The sequence below is a fragment of the Etheostoma spectabile genome, chromosome 16, assembly GCF_008692095.1.
Source record: "Etheostoma spectabile isolate EspeVRDwgs_2016 chromosome 16, UIUC_Espe_1.0, whole genome shotgun sequence".
NCBI lineage: Eukaryota > Metazoa > Chordata > Actinopteri > Perciformes > Percidae > Etheostoma > Etheostoma spectabile.
The window spans coordinates 25,693,811-25,718,390 of record NC_045748.1 but is presented as its reverse complement, the minus strand read 5'-3'; the positions used below and the strand labels follow the sequence as shown (position 1 = coordinate 25,718,390).

Sequence of the window (24,580 nt, the reverse complement as noted above, 5' to 3'; positions counted from 1 at the left end):
TTAATTACATTTGTGGATAGACAAAAAAAAATTATAGGTCCTTTTAGTTTAGTATTTTATAACTAACTCCCGGTGGGGCTCAGGAAGCCTATTCACAGCCTCTAGGAAAAAAGACAAAGAAAAAAATGGTGTTTTTTATTAAACAAATAGTTTTTTGTCTTTCAACGTACTTTCCCTTTTAAAAATAATTAGGTTTCTTTCATTTTTTCCTTCAGTGCTCCTTCCATGTACTTTGTACTATTTTGTTGTTTCATACTGCTCCATTTAATAATTTGTGTTTTATTGTGCAATTAAGCTGTACCTTGAACCGATATACCGTACGACTCTTAAAACAACAACAGAATCTTCTTACTTTGAATATAGGGGTGTAGGTTTAATACTGAAGTCTGGAATCACTGGGGACAGTTTAATGAGAAATGGGTATTTTCAACCATAATCTAATAAACACAGAGTCACAGGGGCTTTAGAGTAAGACACATAAACATGGTGCCATCAGGAAAACTTAACCGTTATACAACCTGTAATGAAGGAATATAGGAATTTATGTATCCTAAGAGACAAACTGCCATGTCTTGTCAATAATTCACCAGTGTATCCAACGGTCATACAATATCAACATGGATTACTAAATAGTATCATAAACTAAGCACGAGGCCAGCCTGGTGTCGCAATGAAAATATTGCATGAATAACTCCAATTTATCAAGTCCTTTTTTGTGTTATCACTATGTTCTTTGTGCTTTTTTGCAAAAGCTTATTAGATGCTCAGAGGAACAGCTCCAGAAGTGAGATGTAGTATAAAGACGAAGAAAGTCCATTTATGGATCCAATTAACGTGCCCAGAAGACCAGTGTTTGTTTTTCATGTGCAAAAACATATTTGAACTTAACTGTTGGTTTTAGTTACTTTGCGTGCATTACTTACGTATGTACAGTAAGTTACATAATGAAGAGGTGCTCTGATTTTTACCGGAAATACGTATTTTTGTTGCCTAAACATGAAAGTGATGTGAGAATCTTACTTTGCTTATATAGGTGTAGGTTCATTGTTAAAGTCTGGAGGATGCTCTCTGAAATCCCTGTCCTTAGAGGGAGACCCTGGAGACAGTTTAATGAGAAATGGGTTTATTCAACCATCTAATGAACATAGGAGTCCCAGAGACTTTAAAGTAAGACACATCAACATGGTGGCATCAGGAAAAATGAATGAATGACAAATTAATGCCACAGATTGTTATTTTGACATAATGCAATATTTATGCTGTGTTTTAAAATAGGTCTCAACATTAAGCCTGACCCGAGATGAAGTCGTCTCCCAAGTTGATGAAGCTCCTCAGGGCGCTCAGGATCAGAGTGTCAGCGTCGTTGTCGGGGGTGTTATCGTCATGGTAGTTCTTCACAGGGAAGATGCAGTCTACGGGAATGCCCACCTCTGCACTGAACTCCTCCATCTGGGTTTAGAACAGTCACATCTCACAACCAAGGAGAGCTTTCTGCTAAAATACTAACATTATAAAATCATATTTCTTCTCTGTGCAAACTCAATAAATGACAAATAATATAATACCTTTTGCTTTAGTATCTTGCTCTTGTAGACATTCCTTAAATCCTTTTGAATCTCCGGACAGATCAAGTCAATTTTGGTCAGAATGGCCACTTGAGGAATATCTGCAAGGATAACAGAAAGCTTTAATTAATAACCTGAACCCATTAGCTTCACTCTCATTTCTTCCCTGCATAATAATAATCCTGATTTCTGCTCTCACTCAGGTCAGAGGCCTCGTCTCCAATGTCCTGCAGTGTTTCTATAACTTTCTCACGCATGTGAGACACCGTGCTGGCATCAACGACACACACCAGAACGTGGGCTCTGTCGTTGGCAGTTGGAGCTGGGATGTAGCGCTGGTCGTCCTTTAATATCTTACACTCAGGGTTGAACTGGAAATCAAAGTGAAATCAAGGAGGACAATTACCAAAATTAATTTGATGTTAAACAGTTTTTTGTTTTTTTTAACTTAAATAATGTTAGTTGAAAAACTGCAGTTTAAAAGGTACCGTGTAGCCGTCTTTCACATGTCCCTTCATTGCCCGTTTTATGTCTTTCACGTAGACCTTCCTGCGTCGGTTGGTGCTGCATTCCAGCCCCATGGTGTCACTGAGAACCACGGGGTGAAAGGTGTTCTGTCCATCCTTTTGGATCCTGTAGGTTTCGTACTGTGAACCACATATAGAGAAAAGTGCAGTTATTAATTATGTGTACACCATGTTAAATTACAGTTTTTGACTGCATATTTCACCTGTTAAGACTTAAAGGGTTCATGTTATGGTCATTTTCAGGTTCATAATTGCATGTTGAGGTTGTACCAGAATAGGTTTCCATGGTTTCATTTTCAAAAACACCATATTTTTGTTGTACTGCACATTGCTGCAGATCCTGTTTCCACCCTGTGTGTTTAGGTCTCTGTTTTAGCTCCAGAGTGAGACATCTCCCTTCTATACTATCTTTGTTGGGAGCTGCACATGCTCAGTAGCTCGGTAAGATCCATCAGCTGATAACTCTTTCTCCAGCTTTGGTCAGTCCAAGGCAGGATCAGCTGGGAGACTTCTTCTAGACCAGGGACACTTGTGGAATACCTGCACAACAGGGACAGGAAGTAGAACAGGGACAGGAAGTAGTTCTTTTGGAGATTCTGGTCAACTAGTGGCTGTTGGAGCCGTGTTCAGCCATTGTGAACGAGCTAGCATGCTACGGTTAGCCACCTCGTCTCTAGTGACGTAGAAAGCCGTGCAGATGTTGGACAGCTCACCCAGAGACTGAAGACAGAGGACATTCAGAAACCAGATCAGAGGACATTTAGAAACCGGATCAGAGGACATTCAGAAACCGGATCAGAGGACATTCAGAAACCGGATCAGAGGACATTTAGAAACCGGATCAGAGGACATTCAGAAACCAGATCCCACTCAGAACACCATGGATAGTTGTTTTCCAAGTGTGTATGCATGTGGAAGCACCAGAGACACAAAATAACCCCCCAAATCCCAGGAAAAGATGATTTCTTTCATTATATGGGCACTTTAAAATGAAAAAAGAATCAATTTCCACCTAATCTATTTATATCAACATAGTATGCATTTTCTTTTGGTATAATATAGTCAACTTAACTGTATAATAAAGAGATTTCTTTGAGAGGAATGTGGAGATCCAAGTGTGAGTATATTTAACGTATATTATATATATATATATATATATATATATATATTAATATGTAGTACTTATATATATAGTTAAAATATAATAATAGTAGCAGGGGCAACATTAGTAGGCTATTCTAAAACTGGTACGTGGCAGTGGTTTAACTGGGCAGAGGGCAGTGAACGTGCTCCTGTGTCATTAAAGCGTGCAGATTAGAACCCCTTTATGACCCAGTTACGTGGAACGGACTGTCAGCGATATGTTATCAATAAGGTCACTTGTCTAAATCAAGACAAGCTGTTATTGTTATTGCTAGATGACTCACACCACAGGGTTAAAAATCGGCAACTTTTCCTTTTTAGCGTAGAGCAGCGCCATGAAACCATCAACCATTGGCGTTGGCTTGACCGCACCATCCTCCCCAGCTCCACCCTCTTAAAATTTACCAATTTCAATACCACAGTAAAAAAAAAAGAAGATTTTCTAAGATTCCATGTACCGTACTTGAAACAGGACTTTGGCTCTCTGTGCCATGTGCAGGTCCACTTGTTCATGAACTCTTACTTCTGAATGTAACATGTAGCATCGTCGGTGTTTTGTCATTTCAGAATCAAAAGTATCGGTTCTCATGACACCTCTACAAGAGACACATCAGTACTCAAACTTTAAACTTTCTCTTTACCTTTTTGGTATGAGAGCTGCCCGAGACGTTGGCCGTCCCAGCCCTTTTGGACATTTGGCCTTTTATGACACTTGTGACAGAGTTGATGAAACTGGACTTCCCGGCTCCAACTGATCCATAAAGAAGAATCCGGAGCTGCTGGCCGTCGGTCTGGGGTTTGTAGTTCTTCACATGCTGCAGGTTACTCTGCTTGTCTCTGCTCAGGAAACACACATTACACAGGGTAAATTACTGCACGGCTGCATTTATAACACGTTATAATAACCATCGCTGTTAAATCGATTGTTAATTAAACTTAAGTCAATAGTTATTTTACTGTTAACTAATGGGTAAAACAACACAGGACTTCCACCCAGGAGACCAGGGGTCGTGTCCCACGTGTCTTGTTTCCTAAACTCAGCCCTGCCGTTGTTGTCCCGCGTCCCGTTGTTTTTTCCCTAAATCCATGGAGATAGATCAAAATGCGTGCAGATTAGAAAGTGGCATGTAAGTTTTGTAAAGTCATGATGTCACGTTGCTCAACAGTCTCACAGTAACCATGCTTTCCATTTTTTATGGAGCAGTTTAAACCCTGGCAGAGCAGGGTCATTAAAACTGGAGTGAACTAGCAGTAGGTTTGCTAGTGGTCAGCAGGACAGTGGAAAGTATTTCATTCAGGAGCTTGAATTGTTTAATTAAGAGCACAAATAAGTTGCACAAGCTTGCATAAGCAAGCATTAGTAACTGGAACAAAGGTCAGTTTTAGGTGCATACTTACGCCCAGGTTATGGTCCTCCAAGGTTTTCTGAGAACTTTAAAAAAAAAAAAAGAGTACAATACATGTTAAAACTAAATCTTCCAACAGTTGTTTAACTGTGAATGAATGAGAAATCATTTTCATAAATGATCTTACGAGGAGAGGGGGGAGGGGCAGGAGAGCTGGATGATCCTCCCATGGCTGTGGAGTAGAAGAAATTAATGAGCTCCAATTGGAACAAATTGTCAAAGTGAATAAACATCTTGGTGGAAAAGTCAGAATGTATATGAATATGTTGGTGGTAAATTACAATACAGCGTCACATTCATTATTTAACTTTCACACTTCTTAAAAGTTTTTTAATTGTTTTGTTGGAAGAATTCCTCTTAAATGTGTTGAAATTGATTGGACGGAGCAGATTTAAAGATAACCCAAATAATATTTAACATTTGACAACTTTCTAAAAACTATTAGCACAAATTAAAACATTTTCCACCTTTTAGTCTTGTCATGCCATTTTGTCATACATCTTTTTGTTAAGTCTTCATCGGACCAAGCCTCTCCTTTCTCTTGGTCCGACAAACGCAACAATCCCATGTGTGAACAGAGCCATATTTCATGAATGGAACTCAACCTAACACAATATAATGAACTATAAAATATAAAACTATAAGAAAAACAGGGTTTACCTGAAATGAAACCAAACATAACTAGAAATGTAACTCACACAGGCATCCTTATATTTTCCCAATACTATTCTGTAAAAGTCATCAATACAGAAAAACACAATTCAACATTTAAACATAAGAGAAGAAAAACTCGAACGTAATGATACAGGAAGAAAGTCCCAGCAGAATGGGAGTTCAGAGACTATCAAGAGCAATTTATAGACAAAGGCACTTTCACTTTCACCTGCAAGAAACCCCCCCCCCCCCCCCCCCCCCCCCCCCGTCTGTCTCGTGTGATTGGAGGACGGAGCTGGGATAGCAACGGCACACCCCCAGCTTTCAAATCTAATCGTATCTCCCCAGACTAATGAAACCCACGTTTGTTAAAAGACATGTTTGACACATCCCCAGTAGCACTAACATTAGCTAGTTAGGTTAGCCACAAAAAACATCCAAAAGTTGGAAAACCTTAATATAATACACCAACGACTACCCATTTTAGCATGAACATAACCCTATAGGATTTCAAACCAGTTTGCGGCTGTCCTGAACACACATTTGTATATAAAACGAAAACCTATAAGAACAAATGCTAAATATCACTGCATCTCAACTAAAGGAGTTACTTTATGGAACAACTGCAGTGAAGAGATGAATCATCTATAACAATGAGCAATTTCAAGAGATTATTTAAAATGAATATATTAAAGGGATACGAAAAGGACTTAAAGTGATGGTATTGTAGTAACTGTATGGTTTCTTGGCATTATATGCTGGTATGTCTATATATTAATATATTATATACGTACGTCTATATACTGGTATGTTTATATGCTGGTGTGTCCATATGCTAGTGTATCTACATACTAGCATGTCTATATACTAAGTCTAGTATGGCTGTGTTATTTAAAAAAAGAAAAAAAAAAAAGAGGGTTTATAAGTGTTTGTGTATGTATGCATCTGTGTCTATGATGTGTAAATAAGAATGTTTAAATAACTGAAGAATAAGATTTACTAAAGGATAAAAGTAGAGAAAGGGGGTCGGACTTGATAAGTTGTTTATCAACTTCTTCCTACTCCTTTTGAACATGGAACATTTTTGTTCCTTTTTGAATGACTTTCAAATTTGAAAGATATATAAGTACATGACCTTATTTATCTGTCATTTTAATTATATGCATGCAGGAATGCATGTATATAAATCTTTTATTTTAATAATGTTTTTTTTTTTGTATGTTCAAAAACTTTAAATGTTCAAATAAACTCAACTCACCTCCCTGTAAGACCAGCACGCCCGGAATGCACCTGAACCACAAGTCCTTGTAAGACCCTGCACGCCCAGAATGCACCTGAACACACCTCCCTGTAAGACCAGCACGCCCAGAATGCACCTGAACACACCTCCCTGGAAGACCAGCACGCCCAGAATGCACCTGAACGCACCTCCCTGTAAGACCAGCACGCCCAGAATGCACCTGAACACACCTCCCTGGAAGACCAACACGCCCAGAATGCACCTGAACACACCTCCCTGTAAGACCAGCACACCCAGAATGCACCTGAACACACTCCCTGTAAGATCAGCACGCCCAGAATGCACCTGAACCACACCTCACTGTAAGACCAGCACACCCAGAATGCACCTGAACACACCTCCCTGTAAGACCAGCACGCCCAGAATGCACCTGAACGCACCTCCCTGTAAGACCAGCACGCCCAGAATGCACCTGAACACACCTCCCTGGAAGACCAGCACGCCCTGATTGGCTGACATCTACCACCTGTTGGTGTTGACGTCAAGATGTTTTTTAGACATGCAGGGAAGTTGTAAAGGTGTGCTGTGTCTACGGATCTGATGCACGCCAACATCAGGACCGATGAAGAGGAAATGAGAGGCTTCTTCTCTCCCAGCGTTTCCTCAACACAAAATCAACTAAATCTGTAAGGTAAGTGGAGTTAAACAGGTGACAATGTGTGTGTGTGTGTGTGTGCATGCGTGCGGTTGTCTGTGTGGTTGTGTGTGCGTGCGTGTTTCACCATGGTCAGATTCTTTGGACTCTTTCAGTCTGTCCTGTTTAATTGGACAGTAGAACCTGTACTGCCTGCTGATTGGCTGATTTAAAATATTTATTTAAATCGGTTGCATGTTTGCCGAGCCGGGATGAACAGGTGGAGCTATGTCCAGCCAGGTGGAGATAACCAGGATGAACCGGTGGAGCTATGTCCAGCCAGGTGGAGATAACCAGGATGAACAGGTGGAGCTATGTCCAGCCAGGTGTAGATAACCAGGATGAGAAGGTGAAGCTATGTCAGCCAGGTGGAGATAACCAGCATGAGAAGGTGAAGCTATGTCCAGCAGGTGTAGATAACCAGGATAAGAAGGTGGAGCTATGTCCAGCCAGGTGGGATAACCAGGATGAACAGGTGGAGCTATGTCCAGCCAGGTGGAGATAACCAGGATGAACAGGTGGAGCTATGTCCAGCCAGGTGGAGATAACCAGGATGAACAGGTGGAGCTATGTCCAGCCAGGTGTAGATAACCAGGATGAGAAGGTGAAGCTATGTCCAGCCAGGTGGAGATAACCAGGATGAACAGGTGGAGCTATGTCCAGCCAGGTGGAGATAACCAGGATGAACAGGTGGAGCTATGTCCAGCCAGGTGGAGATAACCAGGATGAACAGGTGGAGCTATGTCCAGCCAGGTGGAGATAACCAGGATGAACAGGTGGAGCTATGTCCAGCCAGGTGGAGATAACCAGGATGAACAGGTGGAGCTATGTCCAGCCAGGTGGAGATAACCAGGATGAACAGGTGAAGCTATGTCCAGCCAGGTGGAGATAACCAGGATAAGAAGGTGGAGCTATGTCCAGCCAGGTGGAGATAACCAGGATGAACAGGTGGAGCTATGTCCAGCCAGGTGGAGATAACCAGGATGAACAGGTGGAGCTATGTCCAGCCAGGTGGAGATAACCAGGATGAACAGGTGAAGCTATGTCCAGCCAGGTGGAGATAACCAGGATGAACAGGTGGAGCTATGTCCAGCCAGGTGGAGATAACCAGGATGAACAGGTGGAGCTATGTCCAGCCAGGTGGAGATAACCAGGATGAACAGGTGGAGCTATGTCCAGCCAGGTGGAGATAACCAGGATAAGAAGGTGGAGCTATGTCCAGCCAGGTGGAGATAACCAGGATGAACAGGTGGAGCTATGTCCAGCCAGGTGGAGATAGCCAGGATAAGTGCACGTTCACGACTTTCTTAAATAAACCACGGTATCGATCCAAGATTTACTGATGCAGAGATGAGAAGACGCATGCGCCAAATGTTTCACCCAATGAGCAGCAGCTTCTAATGGACAGTAACGAGGAGGGGAAGAATATAATATAATATATTATTATTCTTCTAACAAGTGACAGCATCAAAATAAAAAGATGAAGCATTGTGGTGTTCCCGGTGTGATGAATGTAAACTCCACTATATCCGTACACCTCCCTGGAAGAATGCCCAGAATGCACCTGAACACAACTGGCCACGTTATTGGTCCAGAAATGGGAGACTTATTGAGAAGGTTATGAAACCAAAGTAAGCTATAATATCACATAATATAATAAAAACATTAGGGCTACATATTAAGGAGTAACACTAATGGCGGTTTTCCACTGCGTGGTATCTACTCGACTCGCCTCGGCTCTACTCGTTTTTTTTGGTTTTCCATTACGAAAAAAAGTCCCTGGGACCCGCTACCAGGTACTTTTATTAGTACTACCTCAGTCGAGGTTCCAAGCGAGCCGAGGCGATACCAAAAGGTGACGTGGAAACCTGCAGACTGCTGGTTGGTCGGAGAGAATCATCACTAATCACTACGTTGTTAGCAGACCAGAGTGCGGAGTGTGTGTCCAGAACAAACGGGACATTTAAAACAAATCTAGCCGACACCGACAGATTATCCACTCTCTGCACTATTCTCACTTTTAAACTGTTCGGGCTACTAGCGGCTTCATGTCGTTTCCAATATTGCACACTGTTACTTTAAAAAACAAGACAATATATATAACAAAAGTTTTTATTTAGCTTTTCAAGTAGCGCATCAAACCCTCCCAAACTTCCCGGTCTTCTTCCTCTGCGCCCTGGGACAGTGTCCCCGCCGGCTCTGCTGGCCCAGATGCATCCCGGTCGTTGTCATAAGCCTCTCTGTGACTCTCATAAAGATTATACACAGCCCAGCAGGTCAGAACCAGAGATCTCACCGGTCGGACATCGCCCACCAGACGGTCTGCGGCGGCCATTTTGCAAAGCGTGAATGCTCTGAAACACAAACAGTACACAGCACACATGTTGGTGTGTAATCATGGTTGCTAAAGTTCATGTACTTTATATAGCGTATAGTAAATACTGACTGCGATGCTGAACACATGCTAATGTTAGCTAACGTTACCAGGAAACGTAACTTACCCTTATGTGTCGGCGAACAACCGTCATGTCCACGTCTGAACTCCGTCAGAATTCCCAAACTCCTGTTTTTTTAGCGGTGATTTTTGTTGCTTCCTTCAGCTTCTTTTGAAAGAAAACATTTCTTGTGGCTGCGGCGAGTAGCCGACGTGCTGTTGTGAGTCGCGCTGAAAATGACGTCATCACGCGTTGCTATGGTGACCAGCCACGCTGAGGCTTTACTCAATCTGCAATGGAAAACGGATGCATAATGGGCCGAGCCGAGCCGAGCCAAGCCGAGGCGAGCTGTTACCAGCAGTGGAAAAACGCCATTTGAGCACCAATAGGAGGTGAGGTGCTATTTGCATCAGGAGAGCCCTCCCTATGACCGCGCTTATGGTCCTAGAGAGGCCTATCACGCCTGTCTGTGGGTTTTTTAGCCTAGTTGGCAGGAGCAAGGATTGTTCCTTGCTCCTTTTTGGTCTAGGGGTGGCTGGTGTACTGCTTTGCGGGTTAATAAAGGGGCTAAGGCTGAATCCCATTCCTTCCCCTTACCCTTCCCTACCTTTTGCGCGTTCACGCGGCACCTAGTGCCGGTCCAATACGTATACGAGCTAGGGGTAGGGCATAGATCAAGGGCTGTATACCCCTACGGATCTAGTGTGGACGCGACCTCACTAGAAAACACACAGGCAGTGTGTGGCTGCTGCATCAACCAGAGAGACACATGAATGTAAGTACTTTCAGCTTTAAATAATTGATTAAAAAGTTACGACAGTCTTGTTTTGTGGTCTATGCAGTCCTGTACATGTGTACCCATGTTCCTAACTGAAACTTTTTAAAAATCGCTAGCTTGCAATGCTAACGCTAATCGCTAACGCTAACGCTAACGTTGAACAGTCCCACATATTTCTGCCTTGAATGGACTGTATAGATCGCATAGATTGTATAGCTAGATATATATTAACGGTCTATGATACATCGCTACGTGCTTAACATATACCGCCCTGTCTCACACAGGAGGACACAGGAGGACACAGCAGCTGATCCAGGTTGGGGCTGCAACGAGCAGACGTTTCCTAATTCATATGTTCATGTTGTACCCATTCATTTGCATTGGTAGCCTACTATTATTGTAATATTTAATTAATTCCTGTTCATTGTTCATGCACTTGTATATTGTTGTTGGTTTTGATATGGGACACTGATGATATGTGAGGGGGGGGGGGGGGTTACTGGCCAAAAGGCTCCAGACTGGTCTGGAATATCAGAGCAGCTGTAGTTACAACAGTGTAGTGTGTGTGTAGTTTGTTTGTGGTCTTGTGTGTATTTTTTTAGTTTTACACATATGAGTGCCTTTTATTGTGTGCGACATGTTAGTTATGGTTCTAATAGTTGACAATGGTTCTGTAACATTATTTTATGTAACGTTTTTGCCTGTTATGTTCAATTTATCACCAATAAAGACAGATTTTTGTCAACAAAATGTTTTTGTGAACATCAAAGACATTCAAAACGGTGATAACTGAAACAGATATACACACACATGTATACAGGGTGTATATGTATGTATATGTACACATGATGCATGTGTATACACATTTGTATTGCAAACAGACCTAAGTACTACACAGATAAGTACTCTGCACTACCAAAGTGAACCTAAAATAACTATAAAATATATAACACACACTGTTGTCCAAACCCACACATCAACAGACCTAGACGGCATCTTGGAGGTTTGTGATCAATACTGTATGGTGATGTCACCAAGTGGTGTCCCAATTCATAGGGGTATGTTTTCACCCCTTACCCCTACCCTTGGTTCAAGGGCCAAGGGGTAGGGTAAGGGCCAAGGGGTAGGGGTAAGGGGAAGGAATGGGATTCAGCCTAAATCTTTGAACTGTTTCTTGGCGGACGTCCTCTTTGGGGTCTTTTACTCCCGTATTCCTATGACTCCAAGGTGGGAAGAGAGTGTACATGGGTGACTGCGTGGACTGGTCTCTAAAGCTGAGTGTTGGAGGTAACGTAAGCATTCCAATCTCTAGTAGTTCCCATATCTACATGCGGGTAGAGAGAGTACCTCCTGGAGATACCCTCTCCCTCTCTAGTGTTTCTCAGTCCTTCCCCTGAGTAGCCAGAGACGCATTTCTCTCCGGTACAGTGTGGTATATAAACTATTACTCCTGGCCTCGGCATGTGACCCATGTGGTCCAGAGACACAAACAGATCAGGGTACAGGTTCTCTGATTGCAACAGTGACCTTTCTATTTTCCCCATCGCCTGTTTTGAACAACAGACCACCCATTCACAGCTTCGGTGCCTCTTTAATATCCTAGAAAGCGCTCCTACACTGTCTCAATCAAGATCAAGATCAAGATAACTTTATTGTCCCCTGAGGGAAATTTGTCTTGGGCATCAGTACTACATTATGCTGCTGTAAACATCATTAAACACAGAGACTTTACACACATACAACATACAATCCACCCTACATCGCAGACAATGCACAAGTATCAATGACCTTCCCTGTCAATTGATTACCAAGTCAATAAAACCAGAATGATAAAACAGATAATTCTGTATAAATTGCACTAGAGCACATCTAAAAGAAAACAATATGATAGAAACAAAATACAACCGCCACAATACTATATAACAATATCACATAAGATCAGATAGTAAAAATTGAACTAAACTAATTAGACTATGATTAAAAATAACTAAATAAAGTGCCGTAAGTGCTTCAAGCTATTTTGTTCCGAGCCGATTGTTTATTTAGGAGCGCTATGGAAGTTGGAACGAAAGACAGCCCATAGCGATTACTTTTCCATCTGCTAGCTCTAAGGACCCCCCAACCCCGAAGGTAAAACATTATATTCTGAGTGCAAAATATGTGAAGGGTCCTTCAGGATTTTCTGAGCCTGGGTGACAACTGTTTTTTCAAAGATGGTCTGAAGCGAAGTATACTCTTTCTTTCCCATAACCTTCATTGCTGTTTTTATTAGTTTCTCAAATTTTGATTGCACTGGATGGTACGGGCGCCAACCAGGATGGGAAGCAGGCCGTGCCCTAAACAAATTTTGGTGCCCTAGGCAAGATTTTAGGTGGCGCCCCCTTGGCATCACTGTACAGTTAACTGATGTTAAAACTAAAAGATAGAGCTCGCTATTTAGTGATTAGCCAACTATGTCATGCTAACGGCTAAAGCTATTATCGATCATTTTTCTGCAACAGCAAAATAATATCATTATCATCATCATCTTTACTGTAACATTACCTCTGTCTTTGTCAAGTTTTTTTCCCTCCTTTTTCTTTCTTTTTTTCCTCCCCTGGGCACCAGACAGTTTAGGACGCTTTGACATTATGAGATTTAGATGCAGGTAAAAGAAGTCGGGCTTGTTTTTTTTAATTAAGGTGACGTTATAGTAAGGTGACCAGATTTCTTAGACAAAATCCGGGGACATTTTCAAAAACAAGTAATGTTTTTATGTTTGTAAAACTTAAAACGGGGACACTAGACCTAGAGCTGTTCTTATTAGGGGCTGAGCCCCCCCCCCCAGGTATGATCCTAGACCCACCCCTGCTGCTACTTCCTACTCCACTCCACTACACCTCAAGATAGAAAGTCCTAATATTTCAAGATAAAAAATCCATCCTTATACTTCAAGATTAAAAGTCCTAATATTTCAAGATAGAAAGTCCTAATATTTCAAAATATAAAGTCCTAATAGTCCTAATATTTCAAGAGAGAAAGTCTTAATATTTCAAGATAGAAAGTCTCAATATTTCATAATGTTGTAATGTTTACTGAACTACTGACAGCTTTTGCTTTACTGCTCAAGGCTTGTTTCTGCAACAGCTCCTTGAAAATCAGATACAACAAAAACTACTGAGGACATATTTTCCTTTGACAGTGATGCATATTAAACGAGATCTCTGCAATGTAAGTTAATAGGATAATTGTCCAGCTTGTATTTACGTTCATAAAAGTGCTTGTTTTGCTGCTAACAGACTCAGATTAATATTCTAAGTGTCTGACAACATTATGGGAAGGATTTCTAAGGAGGTCGACCTTTCTGTTAAAGATTAAGATCCTTTTTAAAACATAAAAGTCCGCGAAATTGTGTTTGCTAAACGCACCAGACTCCATGTAAATAATCAGTGATTTTAGCATCGTAACACACGGCTTCTAGAACATCTCTGAGCACCGCTGGCTCTGGCGGTCTGGAGTCTGTGTTGGGTGTGCAATTATCGGCTACGTTTTTTCTTTCTTTCATTCCAATTTCGGGTCTTTCAGTCACAGTGAAAACCGGGGACATTTCCGGGGACAGATCCAGCCGGGGACAGGTAGCCAAAATAAGGGACTGTCCCCGGAAACCGGGGACGTCTGGTCACCCTACGTTATAGGTACAGCACAGACCGGGCGCCCCCTGGTGGTTTGCGCCCTTAGCATTTGCCTATACTGCCTAAGCCACAGGCCGGCCCTGAGGTCAATCTCCCTATAATAAGTAGAAGGGCAGTCACCAGCATGCAATAAACTTAAAATAATTGTGTCATCAGAAAATTTTATGACATAGTTGTTGGACTCACTATGTCTGCACTCGTTGGTATAAAGTGTGAACAAGAAAGGTGAGCTAACAGCTCCTTGAGGCACCCCTGTACTACAGTGTTTTATCTTAGAGAGTGTAGCATTTACCCTCACTTGTTGTGACCTATTTGTTAAAAGAGAATAAAACCATTTGATAATTAAAGGATTGACTTTCATGTCCACAAGCCTCTGTACCAGCAAATGAGGGCGGACCGTATCAAAAGCAGAACTAAAATCAGAAAATAAAACACGTGTGTAAGCATCGGAATCTTCTAAGTGCTTCCTTATTAAATGAGACACTGTAATGATGGCAACCACAGTACTACGTTCTTCCCTATATGCATACTGGAAGGGATCAACACAAAGAGTTACTTCCTGTCTAAGTAAGTTCAGCATTACTCTCTCAAAACACTTCATTACCTCGCATGTAAGGGCAACAGGTCTAAAATCCTTATTCGCTTTAGGACAGGAAATTTTGGTACAGGGATTATTATAGACTTCTTCCAGAGATCTGGAACAGTATGACTATCAAAAGACAGCTGAAAGATAGGGCACCACGCCTCAGATAGCATAACTGTACCTGCAAAGTGTCAATTTTCATATGACCTGAAGTGGCATTAAAGGAGTCTAAAGCTCCACCTTCCCTAGAGAACAGTCGTTCTGTGCATCATATCTTAAAAAGAAGACATTTAATTCATCAGCTCTGACGCCATCATTCAAAGTGACAAGTGTCTCGTGATGAGTACTTGAAAATCCCATCACCAAACAGGGTAATCATGTATGAGTGTTTGGCTTTTATTACTCCCTCATGTAATATATTCTAAAGAGGTATACTTTATCATTCTTATCATAGAAGGCGGACACTAACCTGCTTGCGTCATTCTTTCCACTAAAACAGCAGTGTGTCACCTCCCCATAGACTCCGTAGTCCTCATGAGTTTGTTGAACTATTGTTCCATCTGGCAGTGGCACAGAGGGTTCCCAGTCACATGACTTAGGGAATTTATTTATTTCATTAACGCCGCTGCTACTCCTCCTGCATGGTCCAGTAACTTATTCGCTAGGTTGAACCATGAAATCATTCTTAATTTTCCTGGGTATGGGTCACACTTTCTAATATCACCATGAAAGTATCTTAGTGTTCCACTACCTAGGTTTATTAAACTTTCTGACATGCCTGGGTTGGATCTTAGATTATGGTCTATTTGGGTCCCATTTTCCTCATGATCTGTGTCCTCAAATACAGAAGCGGCGTAGGCGTCTGCAGCTGCCATACTCGGGGGGCTTATTCGGTACTTTGCTCTTTTGGATTTCCCTTTCAACAAAATTCCCCTACCGTCTTATTTGAGTCCTACTTTGTTACTATCGATTGTTCACGTTGTTTTCGTCTTGGTTTAACTACTTCACCTAACCCTGTCGTAATTAGTAGGGCACCCCGTGATCGATCTATTTAAGCCGGTACGTAGAAAGCCGGTCCGTTCCTAGGCGCTGTAGCTTCTACACCTATGGCGCTTTGCCAAGTTATTCAGTGTAGTTGCGTGGCGCGCTACTTCAATCTCAAGTTCTAAAGCGTTTTGAACGCACTATCCATGGCAGTGGGTTCGAGTCTCTGGGCAGTATTGACAGTGTTTTGCCACTTCTAGTTAATCACTTTAACTTTGCGTTAATTGGGCGCCATGTTGAACGGTGTGACAGTTACTGAGGCGTCGTATTGCTCTCGTTTGGTTGAGGGCTAACTCATTTTATACCTTCCCCTCAGTAACCCCCGTCCCTACTATGCCCGCTTCTGCCGTATAATAACACCCGTTACTATCAGCGGGGCGGATGGTTAGGCCTATATTAAAAGGAGTTACTTTGATACTTCCCTGATTGTCTATATGCTAGATATTCGATCCAAACACAGTGATTTGCTAATTTAACACTTTAGAATTAATTAGTAATTATTATATTTAGTAATAATTCGTTTTTTTTTTTTTTTTTACTAGAGACACACACACCCTTGCTAAGTTGAAAGGGCCCCCGCACAGATCAGGGAAACCGGAGGCGAGGCAAGAGGCCTTTTCTGATTTTACCCCAGACCTCCCCAACTGACGGGCTCTTGTCCCCCTGTATATTTTAAGCACGGCCCGAGGGGATCTTTACAACCAATGATTTTTCTTCAGTACTCACGGTTAGGAACCGTTCCTCCCAGGGTCACTGGCGGTCCCCCTCTTTCTCAAGGACGTCCGCTAGCCTTCGTTGGTCGCCGGTCCGAGAGAGGCTAAGACTCGGTGGCTCTGACCGGCAGAGCGGATGGGGAGATGCCCCCCCACTAGGAGATAACAGGAGGTCTGACTGTCAACGTCGATCCCCGCCGGGCAGCAACTCGCCCAGGTGGTTAAAAAGGAGTCTTAACTGCCCTCACGGGAGGGAAACCTCTGCCCTCAGAAAGCAGAGGTGTGAGAGAGAGAAGTTAAATGACTAAAATCAAGGAATACAAGTCTTTTGGTCCCCTAGCTCACCACAAGCTCAGGTAGTTTTATTATTTAGTGAATACAAAATACAGAAATAATCTTTTCCCTTTTTGCCCTAAAAACAAAGAGTATCAAAATCAGAGAATGGGGGGAAAAAAACGATAAGTGGGTATACTTGTGCCGAAGAGAGAGTCCACATCAACTCATATTTATAGTCAAAGCCAAGACTAAACCACCCCCCCTTCTAGAAATCAGGGTATTTCCACCACTACGTAATCATACAGGTGGCCACAGCAGAAGACGTGTTCAGACAAGTTCTACTGTTACAGTAAGTGTGACCTTACCACACCAAACACCTATTATATAGTTTTAGCTGTTTCTCATATTTAGTTCATACATACATCAAAACAATATATATCATGGGTTACATAGCACACTTTTAAGCAGTACATATTTTAGCTGTGAGTTACATAGCACACTTCAAACAGTAAATATATTTTTAGCTTTGGGTTTCTTGGGTTCTAAACTGAACCTTTGTTCAACACAACAATATATTTTTAACTTAACTGTTGGTTTTGGTTACTTTGTGAGCATTACTTACGTATGTACAGTAAGTTACATAATGATCAAGTGCTCGTATTTTAACCTGAAACAAGTATTTTTGTTGCCTAAACATGAAAGTAATGTCAAGGGTTTCATAAAAGCCTGTATGTGATGAGTTGGTTATTCATACGTTTTTCATGAGATCACATTGAGAGAATCTTACTTTGCTTATATAGGTGGGGGTTCATTGTTAATGTCTGGAGGATACTCTCTGGAATCCCTGTTCTCAGAGGGAGACCCTGGGGACAGTTTAATGAGAAATGGGAATTTTCAACCATCATCTAATGAACGTAGGAGTCCCAGAGACTTTAAAGTAAGACACATCAACATGGTGCCATCAGGAAAAATGAATGAATGACGAATTAATGCCACAGATTGTTATTTTGACATAATGCAATATTTATGCTGTGTTTTAAAATAGGTCTCAACATTAAGCCTGACCCGAGATGAATTCGTCTCCATAGTTGATGAAGTTCTTCAGGGCGCTCAGGATCAGAGTGTCAGCGTCGTTGTTGAAGGTGTTATCGTCATGGTAGTTCTTCACAGGGAAGATGCAGTCTACGGGAATGCCCACCTCTGCACTGAACTCCTCCATCTGGGTTCAAAACAGTCACATCTCACAACCAAGGAGAGCTTTCTGCTTAAACACTGAAAATGTTTTGACAGTAAAAAATTATGTTTCTTCTCTGTGCAAACTCAATAAAAGACAATTAACATAATACCTTTCGCTTTAGTATCTTGCTTTTGTAGACATTCCTTAAATCCTTTTTAATCTCCGGACAGATCATGTCAATTTTGGTCAGAATGGCCACTTGAGGAATATCTGCAAGGAGAACAGAAAGTTTTAACATCAAGCCATTAGCTTCACTCTCATTTCTTCCCTGCACCAAAGTGGCCTACATCAATCCTAAAGGGAAAATAATAATCCTGATTTCTGCTCTCACTCAGGTCAGAGGCCTCGTCCCTGATGTCCTGCAGTGTTTCTATAGCTTTCTCACTCATCTGAGACACCGTCCTGGCATCAACGACACACACCAGAACGTGGGCTCTGTCGTTGGCAGTTGGAGCTGGGATGTAGCGCTGGTCGTCCTTTAATATCTTACACTCAGGGTTGAACTGGAAATCAAAGTCAAGGATGACAATTACCAAGATTAATTTGATGTTAAACAGTTTTTTTTTTTTTTTAACTTAAATAATGTTAGTTGAAAAAATGCAGTTTAAAAGGTACCGTGTAGCCGTCTCTCACATGTCCCTTCATCGCCCGTTTCATGTCTTTCACGTAGACCTTCCTGCGTCTGTTGGTGCTGCATTCCATCCCCATGGTGTCACTGAGAACCACGGGGTGAAAGGTGTTCTGTCCGTCCTTTTGGATCCTGTAGGTTGTGTACTGTGAACCACATATAGAGAAAAGTGCAGTTATTAATTATGTGTACACCTTACCCCAGAAATCTTATGACCCGGATTAATGACAGTTTTTGACTGTATATTTCACCTGTAAAGACTTAAAGGGTTCATATCATGCTCACTAGCAATACTCTAACTTTATACTTTCTCTTTACCTTTTTGGTATAAGAGCTGCCGGAGACGTTGGCCGTCCCAGCCCTTTTGGACATTTGGCCTTTTATGACACTTGTGACAGAGTTGATGAAACTGGACTTCCCGGCTCCAACTGATCCATAAAGAAGAATCCGGAGCTGCTGGCCGTCGGTCTGGGGTTTGTAGTTCTTCACATGCTGCAGGTCACTCTGCTTGTCTCTGCTCAGGAAACATACATTACACAGTGTAATACTGCACGGCTGCATTTAACACTTTATAATAACCATCGCTGTTAAATCGATTGTTAATTAAACTTAAGTTAATAGTTATTTTACTGTTAAGTAATGGGTAAAACAACACAGGACTTCCACATGTCCCACGTGTCACCTTTCCTAAACTCAGCCGTGCCGTTGTTGTCCCGCGTCCCGTTGTTTTTTTCCCTAAATCCACGCATATAGATCAAAATGCGTGCAGATAAGAAAGTGGCATGTAAGTTTTGTAAGTCATGATGTCACGTTGCTCAACGGTCTCACAGTGACCATGCTTTCCCTTTTTTATGGAGCAGTTTACACTCTGGCAGAGCAGGGTCATTAAAACTGGATAGACTGGCAGTAGGCAGAGATGGCAAAAGTACTCACTTCCTGTACATAAAAGTAAAAGTAGCCTTAGAATGATAAAGCTACCTGGACCAGAGAGACGTTACTAGAGAGACGCTGAGACACTACAGGGGACATGGACAAAAGACTCTTTATTCTTTATATGCCGTTTGCTTCATTTTAAATGGCTGTCTGCCAATAGGCCTAACATATATAAAACATATATAAAACATATATAAAACATATATAAAACAAATAGCTTATTTATTGTGACAGAGACTGGGACTCCAGGTTAATAAGATTCTGACCGAGTAGCAAGATATGAATTCAGTTGTGATTTTGTGAGAAGTCTGTGTATATTCACATGTAATTAGATTCAATTTGGTATTGATGACGCAAAAATAATAACTAACTCCAGTGAAATTATTAGAAACTTAGTGAGGACTAGATCAGGACTGGATTTAAAGCTGATTCTGGTTTCCAATCAAGCATCGGTGTAAACATGGGGGGGGGTAGCTCTGCTATGGCTGTGTGTGTGTGTTAATAAAAGAAATAAATAGCATTGCAAAGGCTACCATACACAATGCATAGAAATCATATATGTTAGTAAATAATAACAATAAACCCACTATTAATTACATTATCTTAATGAGCAAGGACGTTTAACAACCGCCATTATATCAAATCAACAGCCAGGGGTAACCTAGGTAACAGGTGTAACCTAGGTAACAGCTGTAACCTAGGTAACAGGTGAAGAACACAAACAAGCTAACTTTTAACCAATACAACAGGCTTATTGAAGTGACAACATGAGTTTCATGACTCACTCGATCTCAGCTGATTAACCTCGGGACTAGGTTCTTTTTTTTTTCTTTTACTTTCTTTTTCTTTTCTTTTACTTTCTTTTCTTTCACTTTTTCTCCATGTGGCGTGTGCGCCCGCTCACTATTCTCCGACATGCACTCCCAGTCACACCTGATAGACGACCTTCAGTACAAAACTAAAGTAACAGTCAGTTTGGTCAAATGTAAGGAGGGGAAAGTACTGATATTCGTGTTAGAATGTAAGGAGTTAAAGTGAAAAGTCTCCACAAAAATAAATAGTAGAGTAAAAATATCTGAAAAATCTACTTGAGTACTTTTGTACTCTGTCAGTAGGTTTGCTAGTGGTCAACAGGGCAGTGGAAATTATTTAATTCAGGAGCAGGAATTGCTTAATTAAGAGCAAAAATAAGTAATTGCACAAAAATGAGAAATTCTAGAGCATTAATAAGTATTAAGCAAGCATGCATTAGTAATTCATACAAAGTTCAGTTTTAGGTGCATACTTACGCCCAGGTTATGGTCCTCCAAGGTACACTGAGAACTTAAAAAAAAAAAAAGAGTACAATACATGTTAAAACTCAATCTTCCAACAGTTGTTTAACTGTGTATGAAAGAGAAATCATTTTCATAAATGATCTTACGAGGAGAGGGGGGAGGGGCAGGAGAGCTGGATGATCCTCCCATGGCTGTGGAGTAGAAGAAATTAATGAGCTCCAATTGGAACAAATTGTCAGGGTGACTAAATATATATTGTATATTATTACAATATATTGTATATATATATATATATATATATATATATATATATATATGTATTACAATACAGCGTCACATTCATTATTTTACTTTCACTTTTCAAAAGTTTTTTAAAAGAATTCCTCTTAAATGTGTTGAAGTTGATTGGACGGAGCAGATTTAAAGATAACCCAAATAATATTTAACATTTGACAACTTTCTAAAAACTATTAGCACAAATGAAAACATTTTCCACCTTTTGTCATGCCATTTTGTCATAAATCTTTTTGTTATATCTTCATCAGACCAAGCCTCTCCTTTCTCTTGGTCCGACAAACGCAACAATCCCATGTGTGAACATAGCCGACCCAACACAATATAATGAACTATAAAACATAAAACTATTATAAAAACAGGATTTACCTGAAATAAAACCAAACATAACTAGAAATGTAACTCATAACAGCAACCTTATATTTTCCCAATATTATCCTGTAAAAGTCATCAATGCAGAAAACACAAATTACTATTTAAACATAAAAGAAGTAAAACTCATACGTACTGTTAACTGGAAGAAAGTCCCGGGCAGAGTGTGAGTTTAGGGTTTATCAAGTGCAATATTATATACAACCGCACTTTCACTTTCACCTGCAAGACACCCCCCCCCCACCCGTCTGTCTCGGTGTGATTGGAGGACGGAGCTGGGATAGCAACGGCACACCCCCAGCTGTCAAAACTGAACGATGTTGTCTTAGACAAATAAGGGAACGTATCTCCCCAGACAGATGAACAGTTTGTTACAAGACATCACGGCAGCATAACACTAGCATTAGCTAGTTAGCTTAGCCAAAAATCACATCCAAATAATATAATAATAATATAATACACCAACATACCATTTTAGCATGAACATTAACCCTATAGCATTTTTAAACCAGTTTGTGGCTGTCCTGAACACACCTCCCTGTAAGACCAGCACGCCCAGAATGCCCCTGAACACACCTCCCTGTAAGACCAGCACGCCCAGAATGCACCTGAACACACCTCCCTGTAAGACCAGCACACCCAGAATGCCCCTGAACACACCTCCCTGTAAGACCAGCACGCCCAGAATGCACCTGAACACACCTCCCTGTAAGACCAGCACGCCCAGAATGCACCTGAACACACCTCCCTGTAAGACCAGCACGCCCAGAATGCACCTGAACACACCTCCCTGTAAGACCAGCACGCCCAGAATGCCCTGAACACACCTCCCTGTAAGACCAGCACGCCCAGAATGCCCCTGAACACACCTCCCTGTAAGACCAGCACGCCCAGAATGCACCTGAACACACCTCCCTGTAAGACCAGCACGCCCAGAATGCACCTGAACACACCTCCCTGTAAGACCAGCACGCCCAGAATGCCCCTGAACACACCTCCCTGTAAGACCAGCACGCCCAGAATGCACCTGAACACACCTCCCTGTAAGACCAGCACGCCCAGAATGCACCTGAACACACCTCCCTGTAAGACCAGCATGTCCAGACCAGCACGCCCTGATTGGCTGACATTTAGCACCCTTTGGTGTTGACGTCAAGATGTTTTTTAGACATGCAGTGAAGTTGTAAAGGTGTGCTGTGTCTACGGATCAGATGCACGCCAACATCAGGACCGATGAAGAGGAAATGAGAGGCTTCTTCTCTCCCAGTGTTACCTCGACACAAAATCAACTAAATCTGTAAGGTGAGTGAAGTTAAACAGGTGAGAATGTGTGTGTGTGTGTGTGTGTGTTTCACTGTCGTCAGCTTCTTTAGACTCTTTCAGTCTGTCATGTTTAATTGGACAGTAGAACACGTACTGTCTGCTGATTGGCTGATTTAAAATACCTATTTAAATCGGTTGCACGTTTGCCGAGCCAGGATATGAAGGTGGAGCTATGTCCAGCCGGGTGGAGATAACCAGGATGAACAGGTGGAGCTATGTCCAGCCGGGTGGAGATAACCAGGATGAACAGGTGGAGCTATGTCCAGCCAGGTGGAGATAACCAGGATGAACAGGTGGAGCTATGTCCAGCCAGGTGGAGATAACCAGGATGAACAGGTGGAGCTATGTCCAGCCAGGTGGAGATAGCCGGGATAAGTGTACGTTCACGACTTTCTTAAATAGACCACGGTATCAATCCCAGATTTACTGATGCATAGATGAGAAGACGCATGCGCCAAATGTTTCACCCAATGAGCAGCAGCTTCTGATGGAAAGGAACGAGGAGGGGAAGAATATAATATGGAAAGTATCGAGGAGGGGAAGCATTTAATATGCAATACGGCTGGAAATCTGAGAAAACACTGAGAGAGTGGACACTGATGCGACGCAACAATAGTGACAAGTAATGCATGTTAATCCAAATAAATCAGAACACACGCAGAAGACAACAGAATAACTTAAACACGTTTACGTCAGATCAGACGGCAGCTGATTTGACACGAGACTCCAGGATTAATCTTAGCCCGGCTGTTAGCCTGCTCTGGACCAGGCTAGCTGCAAAGAATAAATCTCCATGGTTACTGGGCGGGGCTTAATTCAATATGGTTTCGTGCAACCGAGTCCAAGCTAAATTCATCCAGGATAACTTGAATATCCCGGCTTAATCCCTTATCCTGGTTTCGTGCAACAGGCCCCCGGTCTGACAGCATAGCTAACGTTGGACTCTGGTAAACGGTTATTTATATGATTATAGTTTGTGTTATTTGTATTTTTTTTAGATAATTTCTTTTCTATTATTATTTGCACATTTGGGGAGGGCGGGATAATATATACTGTTTATTGATCCCGAGTTGATTACACTCTGTTCTCACACACACAAAGTCCCTAACCCAAATTGATCCGTTTGTAGATGGAGCTACGACCCGCCTACAGACTTTACCAGCGTCATTTCCTGGAGAAAGACAAGAGACAGAGGGACTGGGCTCTCTGCTGGAGCAGGAAACTGCTCCTCACTCAAATGCCCTCAGAGTGTTCTCGGTTGTGTGATGTACCGTTTCCTGTACGGGACTCTCACACCGCCTCAGACCAGAAGGATGAGTCTGAGACCCAGTTTCATGATTGGTAGTCTCGGATTGCCAGACCTTCCTCTACAGCGTTGCAAAGGGAGGTCTGCTAGTCCCCTCAGCATTCCTAGATGGGAGTAAAAGTTTATCGGCATTTCTTTAAAACAATCATTATCATCTTGGGCGGGGCTAAGCTCCGGATGGAGCCACGGTGCCTCTGCTAAACAGTCTCAGGAAGAACTTGTTTTTGTGGTTTTTGTGTACAAAGAAGTAGTTTTAGTTGTCAACAGAAAACTGATTGGACAGATAGTCTAGCTAGCTGTCTGGATTTACCCTGCAGAGATCTGAGGACCAGGTAACCATAGTCCTCAGATTGGACAGATAGTCTAGCTAGCTGTCTGGATTTACCCTGCAGAGATCTGAGGACCAGGTAACCATAGTCCTCAGATTGGACAGATAGTCTAGCTAGCTGTCTGGATTTACCCTGCAGAGACCTGAGGACCA

At 41.9% G+C, this 24,580-nt stretch overlaps 1 protein-coding gene across 1 annotated transcript; it reads right to left on the bottom strand.

The window, feature by feature from the left end:
• Nucleotides 1-1,025: 1,025 nt before the first annotated feature.
• LOC116704615 (interferon-induced protein 44) lies at nucleotides 1,026-21,670 on the bottom strand. The gene is made up of 9 exons (XM_032540226.1): nucleotides 21,607-21,670; nucleotides 20,951-20,995; nucleotides 20,817-20,850; nucleotides 18,913-19,108; nucleotides 18,582-18,740; nucleotides 18,298-18,469; nucleotides 1,566-1,666; nucleotides 1,296-1,449; nucleotides 1,026-1,096 (listed from the first exon to the last, which is right to left on the bottom strand). The coding sequence occupies exons 2-9, from the start codon at nucleotides 20,991-20,993 to the stop codon at nucleotides 1,026-1,028; spliced, it is 930 nt and encodes a 309-aa protein (XP_032396117.1). The 5' UTR covers nucleotides 20,994-20,995; nucleotides 21,607-21,670.
• Nucleotides 21,671-24,580: the final 2,910 nt, after the last annotated feature.